Here is a 9,361-nt window from a genome sequence, read left to right as displayed (position 1 = left end):
TTCCTTGTGAACATGTTTGCATGTTTCCAGACACCTCATCATGCTTGTTTTGTGATGGAATATACTCCGGGTGGTGATCTTATGATGCGCATACATGAAGATGTCTTTCCAGAGCATATGGCACAGTGAGTTAGAATTAGTCTAGTTTCCAGGTGCTATAAATTTTTAACTCGGTTCTCATAGATATTTCCTGCTAACTATTTCTCTCTTTTAGGTTTTATACAGCCTGTGTAGTCTTGGGGCTCCAGTTCTTGCATGAGAAGAAAATTGTTTATAGGTAATACAGCAAAAAATAAAGTATAAGACAGTTCAGCAAATTGAAAGTTTATTTTTCCTGTAACTATGTGTCTGGAGCTCACTATTTTGCTGGGGTGTCTAATCTTTCTGTCTGCCTTTATTTTCCCCATCGCCTGTTGCTATCAGCATATTCATCGTGCTTACAGTAAAGAAAGTCATCTAGAAGTTATTCATCTGACATGTTGCAGGTGATTCATCCTCTGTGACATGTCAATACATTCTGGGGGGCACCTGTAAGTCACTGCTTTCATTCTTACTGTGATAGTCAAGTAATTTGTCATGCTGTTGCGGGATGCTCTTTTCCAGATGAATAAGCCCCACCCAGCTCTAAGCTGCTTTGTGAGCCTTTCATTAAGAGGAAAATGCCAATAAATTAAGGGGAATCTTCCAAATAATACATTATTTAAACCAAATGTAGACTTTACTCAATTTAGATTTTTTTCTCTTTATTAACATCTAGTTTCTACCTCTTGTAGAAATCCTCAAAAAAAGATGTTTGTTGGCAATCCTCAGACTTCATCCACTGTTTTCTTTCCTCTCCTTTGTCTGCAGGGACCTGAAATTGGATAATCTACTTTTAGATGCTGAAGGATTTGTGAAGATCGCAGATTTTGGATTGTGTAAGGAAGGTGAGTGACTTTGGTGAAGCCAAAATTGAACCATCAGAACCAGTTTAGGATCTGGGCTTTAGTAAAGTGTTCACAAATACGGGTACTGAGATGGTTGTGTGTAACTTGTATTCATCCCCATCTTAAAAATAAAACAAAATCCACCAAAAAAAACCCCAACAAACCAAACAACAAAAAACCTCACCTGTCTGGCTATGATGAACTTGGAAAGAGTACTTTGTCCTTTACTCTTCAGGAAACTTATGGAGTTTACAATGTGCTTGTTTGCTCAAAGGAGACAGAATATAGGATACTACAAAATACGTACTTGGAAACTTATGCAATGGTTTCCATGGTTTTGCTGTTTATTTAAGTATTGTCTGTATATTTCTTATATGGAGTTTTTAGAGGCCTCAGGTTTCATACTTCCTTATTGGCATTGACAAGCATTGATGAGAGCCCTTGCCCAGTTAACATTGTTAGATTATAAAGTGATAATCTATGGCTTTCAGAAGGTGAGACTGCATGTGATCCATTTAGTAATGTGTGCTGGATTTTACAGAAGTGTTCTTTTCCTACAGGAATAGGTTTTGGAGACCGCACAAACACCTTCTGTGGCACTCCTGAATTTCTGGCTCCAGAAGTCCTCACGGACATCTCATACACTCGGGCAGTAGACTGGTGGGGATTGGGTGTACTCATTTATGAGATGCTTGTTGGTGAGGTAAGACCACCTTTCTCTAAGAGGATTTCACTAAGCAGTCTTGGGGAGACCAGTACCCGACCACCGGAGATAAAATTTTGCTGAATGTAGCCAACTATTTATTAGTACTTAAATTACACTTTTTCTCATTCATAGTGCTTGCCAAACACTAATTAATCCATACAACTCCCTGCTATTCTCATCCCTATTTAATCGTGAGGAATGGGTGCTATGTGGATTAAATAATAAAATGTCACAATTGCAGTCACCATTCCCTGGAGACGATGAGGAAGAAGTCTTTGACAGTATTGTCAACGATGAAGTCCGGTATCCACGATTCCTTTCATCTGAGGCACTTTCTATAATCCGTAAGGTAATGGGCTTGATGGGTCTCTGGGAGCCTGAGGAATTTGCATTTACTGTGTAAATGGATCCAGAGGGACTCTATTAGGACGAGATAGCATTTGTTTGTGTAATCTGGAGCTGCCTACGCAGACTAAGGAAACATTTAAAATTTACACGTATTCTTCCTTTCCTTCTCTTCACATAAATGCTACTCTTCTGTCTAAGGATGACTAAGCAGGCTTCTTACTGAGGTCTGTTGCTGCGAAGTCTGAAATGGAGAAATGTTGATTAAAGGGCAGGAATGTCAGAGTCATTCAGTGGAGATGGCTTGATTCAGTTTTTGAATGTGACCCAGTAGTCACAGGTGCACAATTAAGATGAGATGGTTCATGCGCTTTATAGCAGGTATCATTGATGTTGGCAAGTTATTTACAAGGAACTAGGTCTGAGCTATTACTAGCAGATTATGACCTTGCTGCAAAGTGAGAATGAGAAGATACTGAGGGGTCAGTCCATCTCCTTCCTTTTGTTTTTCCTTCTGGAACATTACTTATGTGCATCCTTGTTCCAGTTGTTTACTTTTGAACTGATATTTCCTGCAGCTTCTTCGGAAATGTCCAGAGCGTAGACTGGGAGCAGGGGAAAAAGATGCAGAAGAGATTAAAATCCAGGCCTTTTTTAAGGTAGGAACTCACGTTATCCCTCCCCTTCATTTCTTGTGCTTGAGCTGAGAGTGGTTTGCTTTCTGTTGGTATTGTGGCATATTTCCATTAGTTGTCAGTGAGGTCTTAGAGGTAGCTTCTGTTGCACCTCATTGCTGTATTCAGGAATATGTGTTTCAATTCATGTTTGAAATTACATCCCCCAAGTGTGCTTTCTAGGATCTGTAGGCTTCCAGAGCCACTTTGTTATTTCCGATTGTGATGCTGCTATGTACAAATATACCTACCTTTTGAGCCATCAACAAACACCCCTTTTAAATCAAACTGCAGCAGTCAAAGGTGCTGTCTAGTGATGACAGTGATTGCCAGTCGGTCTATTTGACAGCACCTGCATTTGCAGGATATACATGAATCCTAAGAGAAATTGAGGTTAAAGACACATTTGCTTTGGGTCAAGGGTACATGTCTGTTCCAGGCAAAGGAGTTACCTTTCCTCCTTGTCATTACCCATCTGCCAGAAGTTATTAGCCTTTTAGCCCCTGGCTGGCTTTGCACTGGAGGGAGAAAGAGCCTGGATGTCAGCAGAAATCGCTGGGAAGTCCACAGATCCACCTGGCCACAGCTGCACTTCAGTTTTGTCCCTCCTAAATATAGTTTGAGCTGTAGCTTTGTTTCTTGGTGTTCTGAAGAACAGCCTTAGACTGTATGGAATCTCTGTACTACCTGGCCTACACCGACTATGCTGTTTGTTTTGGGCCTTTTTTCAATTCTCTCTCTCTTCTTTTTTTTTTAATTAGTAGCAGTACGACATGTTGCAAATGATCTGGAAGGGGCAATCCTTCCTCTTACTTTCACATTTCGTAAATAATCTTAATGTCAATCTGGCCTGTTCACTTCCTTCTCTTACAGGAAATTGATTGGGATGCCTTGCTTGCCAGGACTCTGAAGCCCCCTTTTGTGCCCACTTTAAGAGATCCGACCGACATTAGCAACTTTGATGAAGAGTTTACATCACAAAAGCCAATCCTTACTCCTCCAGAGGAGGTTGCTCTCCTAACCCGTAAGGAGCAGACTGTCTTCAAGGACTTTGACTTTGTCTCCAGACACCTTTTAGATGTTTGATTCTTGTGCTATAGGAAACAGGAACAGATTTTTACCACCTTGAGAGAGTGTAGAGAGGACTTGGCAGGAGCAATGGAAAAGTCAACAGAATTCGTAGAACTGGTAGTGCCGGTGACCCCAGGATGAGAGTGCCCTGCAAGCTGAGTTAACCTACTGTGTTTTTTCAGCCTCATTTGGTGGATGGATACTGGATGTCAATTATCTTTAAAGAGTAATTAATGTTTGACTGGATGCATCTTCTGCTGCCATTGAATATAGATGGAAATTTGGAATTTAAGCTGGACTTAAATTAACTAAATCAAGTATCTCTGCAACCCAGGTTTCTCTTTGCAAAAAGCCTAAGTAAGTAGCACGGCTTTTTAAAGTTGCATAGTAGCAGGGGGAATGGCCGATTCTCACCTATTTTCTAGAAAAGATATGCAGCATTCCCTCTTCATAATAATTTTATGCCCATTCCCATCATAACTCTGTGTATGCCAGAGAAGGAATGGATTTTAACACAAACAAGACAATGATGTTTGGGTTTGATAATAATCCAGGTGATCTATCTTAAGGAAAAGGAGTCTCTTTCTACTTCTTTGAGGATGCTAAATCTTAGTTAGCTTTTAATGATACAAAAAAGCCACAGCTTTGCACATGCTATGATTTTTTTTTTTTTTTAAATAAAGATAGCTTTCCTTATAATGAAATTTCAGCTTTTCATCTCCTTTGTGTTAGCTGAATGTTTCAGATCAGGGCTAACCATATTCTGCTCAACAGGCAGGATTTTATTTTTCTCTGTAAATGTCACTAGTAATATTTTCTTTTTTCCTTCCTTCCTTCCCACTGAAGTTGTCTGTGTACATGTTCCATGGTGTCATCAGCTGTCACATACAAATGATTGCAGTCAAGTTGCCTCTCCACAGATTTTATCAATGTGTGTATCCTGTATCTTTTTTGGGATAGCTAAATCACGACAGTGTTAATATCGGAAAATCAGTAAGTTAAAGGTGATTTCGTCTGCCTGGTAACATATCTCGTAATGATACATGACAAGATACATTTTCTTCTCTTAAATTTGTAATGTTAGCTTGTTAGGCAAAAAAAGGAAGGGTATCTAGAAATGAAGTATCACACTGATGACAAATACGGATGCACAGCTATTATTCTTTCAGTTTGTCTTCAACAGAGGTAGACAGAAGTTGAACTAACGCAATTGTGCTATATCTGGAGATAAGGTTCGGGTGCAGCTAGCGAGTCGTCATTATTAAGGCTGGTCTAAGTGCTTCAGAATTCAGAGAGGTAAGAGCATATGTTTGTGCAAAACGGATAATTCACGCTGAACCTAGATTTCCTATTTTCAGAGCCAAGTATACCTGCTTCTGAAAATTCCTGTGTACAAATATCCTTTCAACTTCCTGCTCTGCCTTGCAGCATAATGGCCCATTTAAAGCAGGATACACATTTTCCTCACCCTTGTTTGAATAGTAATGGTTGGCTTGCTGTTGGCCCCTACAGTGTGTTTTGTGAGTTTTCTTAAGGTTGAGGCCTCTGTAAAGTGGTAAGTAGCACAGTGGATTGTTAGCACAGGTGAAACCTAGAACTTGGGTTCAAGGAAAGAGGCATTAAGAACCAAAAAAGGCATATTTAATCTTTTAATTTATAGTTTATAGTAAAGTAAAAAGACTGTAAATTACCATCCTGGTGCATTTAAAAGAGAATTACCAAACAGAGCAAAACTGTGTGTTTATAGCTGTAGTACCTGCTGACAAACTTTTATTTGACTGATACCTGAAGAACCAGAAATTGCTATGTGGCAGATAAGCCATACTTTAGCAGGCACCACACCGACACAAACAAACTGCGGAATCCTTTCTGGATGGTATACCATTATTACAAAAACCATTCTTAGCGTTCTGATATCCCTCTGATTGATAGGAGTTTCTACCCTGAACAAACCAGACTGGACGCAGATTACAAACTCTGGAGTTGGTCACAAAAGGGATCCTTCTGCTGTTTTAAAACTGCTTTTGGACTATCATGCTGTATTAGTGACTACACCATCCTTTCATGAGTGCCCATCAACTTTAAACCCTGAGTGCATCCTACCAGCTTGCCAGATGTGTGCTTGAGCTGGTGTTAATTCCTGAGCCAAGGCAATTAAGACACAAAATAATTTTAACTAAGGTTTTGTTGTGGTGCTGTTTGGTGTTTTTTAAACAGAAAAGGGTCAGGACTAAAATTCACACCACAGCCTTTTCTGTTTTTAAAGCTAAAATTGGTCATCCCAAACTTCCTTTTAGTTCCTCATGGAAACTTGAAGTATGACCTTTTATTACAATGGAAAACAAGTAAGCTTGCTGCTATCCTAGAAAGCTATCAGCACCCCTCATCTCAATGAAACAAACAGGACGTGGAATCTTTCCTCTTGCACTGAAACTTTGTATTCTTTTATTAAAATTTTACTAGTATGTTGAGGTAGTAGTATTATCAACAGCGTTACTTGAGCTAGGCACGAAGTACCCACCTCTGCTACTGGTTCTCTCCCCACAAGCTACGGGAAAGGCCTGAGCATGAAGTTATCTGCAGAAATAATTCCATAGGCAAGTATTACTTTTCTGTCCAAAGAAAAGTGGATGGTATCATTCTTTGCTGACTTCATTCAAAATAGTCTATGAATTGTTGACAGCACCATCAACTTAAAGAAAAAACTGTTAGGAAGCTGGTCAGGGCATCACAAAGTACAGGCTAATTATCTCATAAGCTGAATTTGGTGCCTTACTGCTGTTTCTCATGCACATTAACACTATTAAGCCTCAAATCTTTGTGAAAAGCATAAAGTTTAGGCATGTGGACAAAATGAAATTTGCTTTTGACTGCCCAAATATTTACTCAAATATTTCTATTACGTGCCCAACACTATTGACAAAAGGCACTGCGGTTCTCACAGTGAGAACTATGTTGAAGAAAGGCCACAGGAATTGTATTGATTCTGGCTGGTTTTGTCTGTAACAGCTGCTGTTCCCTAGCAGCAAAAGGAGAGGGAAACTTTGGGGAAGAGAAGTGAACACGGATGCTCATGCTACTCTTGCATCTCTTCTGGAGAGATGTGGATGTAGTTAGCAGAAGGAAGTAAATTTAGAGAGAAACCTTTGCTCAGTCCAGAAGTTAGCCCTGCTGGCCTTCCCAGAACCAATGTCTCCCCTTTAATAGTGTTACTCGTACATAAAAAGTAACCCTGACTATCCTTGAAATGTAATTTGCAGGATGAACAGGCTGTGGAACAGGTTGCATAGTTGTTGATGTACTAAAGTTCCGTGCAAGGAAACAGCAGCATTTGCGTTAGCAAAGCTTTACCTGGCAACCTGCAGATGCGTTGGCACTCTACCAGGTAGGTACTACTGTGACTAGACAGGCTCATTGTTCTTGTGAAAATAGATGTTCTCCCATGCAGTGAGGTGGCATGAACAGAAGAATCTCCAGAGATTGAGGATTACCCCTTGGTCAAAGGGATTCTCCAACTCAGAGTGTCGCAGGTAGGAGATGCGATGATGTGACATGAATTCCCAGGTGGTGGTGTTGCATGAGATCAGATAGAGGTGTGAAATAAGCAGCAGCAGGACAACAATGGTGAATATGACTATCAGGAGGAAGGACATAAGGAGGAGAATGTTGTGCTGCAGCCAGTCCCAGGACTGTTCAAAGTAGAGGCCTGACCTTTCAATTCAAAGAGAAATAAATTCATGGTTAAAGATGTAGAACTAGTTGCATAAGCCGAGCAAACTTGATGGCACATTTAAGTTTGATTCGTAACTAGTGAGCTTCTGATAATCATTTACTACAGAGAGTTAATATACCATAAACTCTCTTAAGAGACTGCACCAGTAGTGACTTAGATTCTAAGAAGTTTAAAAGATGCTGGTTCCCCTGACAGTTGAGAGAGACAATCATCTTCAGTTAACTCCTCTCCTGAACAGGCATACAGCTGAAACCCCGCTGGAGTTTCCAGTACTTGGATTTGTAAACAAAGATCGTATTACAGTAACTGAAGCAAAATTAGTTAGCTTTTGTACTGTTGTTAATTCTGTTAATTTAAGCTTAAAACAAAGATGACCAGTGAACCCCAAATTATCAGATTCTGCTCAACTATTGATCAGCCTCGTTGTTCCTCAGCAGATTAGGGGGCTCAGAAGAGCTGATCTGCAGGATGCAAAAGAGGGTGAAGATACAAAGCCAATCCAGTCACTGCTATAAACCCTTCAGTGGTTTATAGCAGTGCAAATGTTCCAAGACTTTAGCAATCTCAGAGGTCAAAGTGCTGACTCCAGGCCTTACCAAGCAATGTGACCTCCCCACAGCAGAACTACAAGCTGCACGCTCAAGTAGACTATGAAGAGGGGGTGATTCTTCTCTCCTACACAGTTCTCAATCCAGGGACAGTGATGGTCGTAACGCCGTACACAGTGTTGGCACAGCTGGCAGTGCTTGGCTCGCATTGGTTGCTGCAAAACAAAACCAACCAAACACACACTAGCAATAGTCTGCTGGTTCAACTCCCTGTTTGGCAGAAGACAGCATCATGCTATATCGTCTTCCTCCACAGCAGTACTGTCCCAAAAGCACTCCATTTTGAGATAACAGCACAACTTTATGTTTTTTCATTCCTAAGACAACTAAAGGGGATCGTGATTCCCCTGCTCCAGACCCAAATGAGTGAGATTCAAATTAAATTACTCTCCCACACTACTTCTGTCTATACATTTTCTTTATTATCTACCTACTTATAGGAAGTCCAGTGTGCAAAGGAGGGAGATAGAGCCAGCCTTTTCTGTTCAGGAAAGCATGAGCAGAGTGTTGAGGTGAAAAACTAGGACCACAGCTATTGAAGAACGTGTGCAGGGATGGGATGTCTTTACGGGACTGCACAGAGGAGGGAAGTGTCTCTACTTCTGTGTGAATACAAGACACTTGCACAGGAAAGCAGCTCGAGTACCAGGAATAGAGAAGATGAAAGATCTGGCTGAGGAAAGTAGTATGAGTGTGCCTCCGAGGATTTGTTCCCTGAAGTGTGTATGTGTTTTGCCAACTTTTCCTCTTGCAATAAGCTAGCTTCTCCTGGTAGATATTCTTCAGGAATTTATGGAAGTTGGGATAATGCTTGATTTTATTAAACTGATAAGGATTGCTCTGAAAATGAGCACTTCTAGGCTTTAGGCAAACTGTCTTAAGAGCTAATTTAATTGCTCTAATTTTTCCTTCATACTATCTTTTACAACTCGGGCTAATGTTTTGTTGTTTTTAGGCCTCCAAACAAGCTCACAGCTACCGGCGGTTCTTATATGTCATGCTCAACTGCTTTTCTGACTCTATCAAGATATCTTCAAAACAACCTTTTTGACAATACTGTTAAGGTCTGACTGACGTGGCAGTAAGAATGTAAATACAATTTTCCCATGGCAAAAGAAAATCCTTGGTCCTATGAGACAGCAGGGACTTGTTTCAGCCTTGGAAAAGTAGCATACATGCCAATGTCCATCACCACTACACCTTTAACTACACAATTCGTTTGGATCACTTTTCAATTCAAGACTGTATCTGAATTCAATTTGCTAGTTGTATTTACTTTTTCTGTGAGTTTTTCAGCA

General features: G+C 40.4%; 2 protein-coding genes across 2 annotated transcripts in view; one reads left to right on the top strand and one right to left on the bottom strand.

Moving 5' to 3' along the window:
* PKN3 (protein kinase N3) overlaps nt 1–3,820 on the top strand; it is a 22,049-nt gene extending 18,229 nt beyond the window's left edge. The window contains 7 exon segments of the mRNA XM_009322196.1: nt 1–125; nt 215–277; nt 850–926; nt 1,487–1,629; nt 1,874–1,981; nt 2,556–2,636; nt 3,525–3,820. The exon segment at nt 1–125 is cut by the window's left edge and continues 21 nt beyond it. Of these exon segments, the coding sequence (XP_009320471.1) occupies nt 1–125; nt 215–277; nt 850–926; nt 1,487–1,629; nt 1,874–1,981; nt 2,556–2,636; nt 3,525–3,737 (810 nt within the window). The 3' untranslated portion in view covers nt 3,738–3,820.
* Nucleotides 3,821–5,355: 1,535 nt separating this feature from the next.
* Nucleotides 5,356–9,361, bottom strand: part of ZDHHC12 (zinc finger, DHHC-type containing 12) — a 5,473-nt gene continuing 1,467 nt past the window's right edge. Inside the window, 2 exon segments of the mRNA XM_009322110.1 lie at nt 5,356–7,433; nt 8,052–8,218. Of these exon segments, the coding sequence (XP_009320385.1) occupies nt 7,124–7,433; nt 8,052–8,218 (477 nt within the window). The 3' untranslated portion in view covers nt 5,356–7,123.

The sequence above is a fragment of the Pygoscelis adeliae genome, unplaced genomic scaffold (genome assembly GCF_000699105.1).
Source record: "Pygoscelis adeliae isolate BGI_AS28 unplaced genomic scaffold, ASM69910v1 Scaffold114, whole genome shotgun sequence".
In the NCBI taxonomy this organism is placed as follows: Eukaryota; Metazoa; Chordata; class Aves; order Sphenisciformes; family Spheniscidae; genus Pygoscelis; species Pygoscelis adeliae.
The sequence above is the reverse complement of the archived record's forward strand: the minus strand, read 5'-3'. Positions and strand labels throughout refer to the sequence as shown.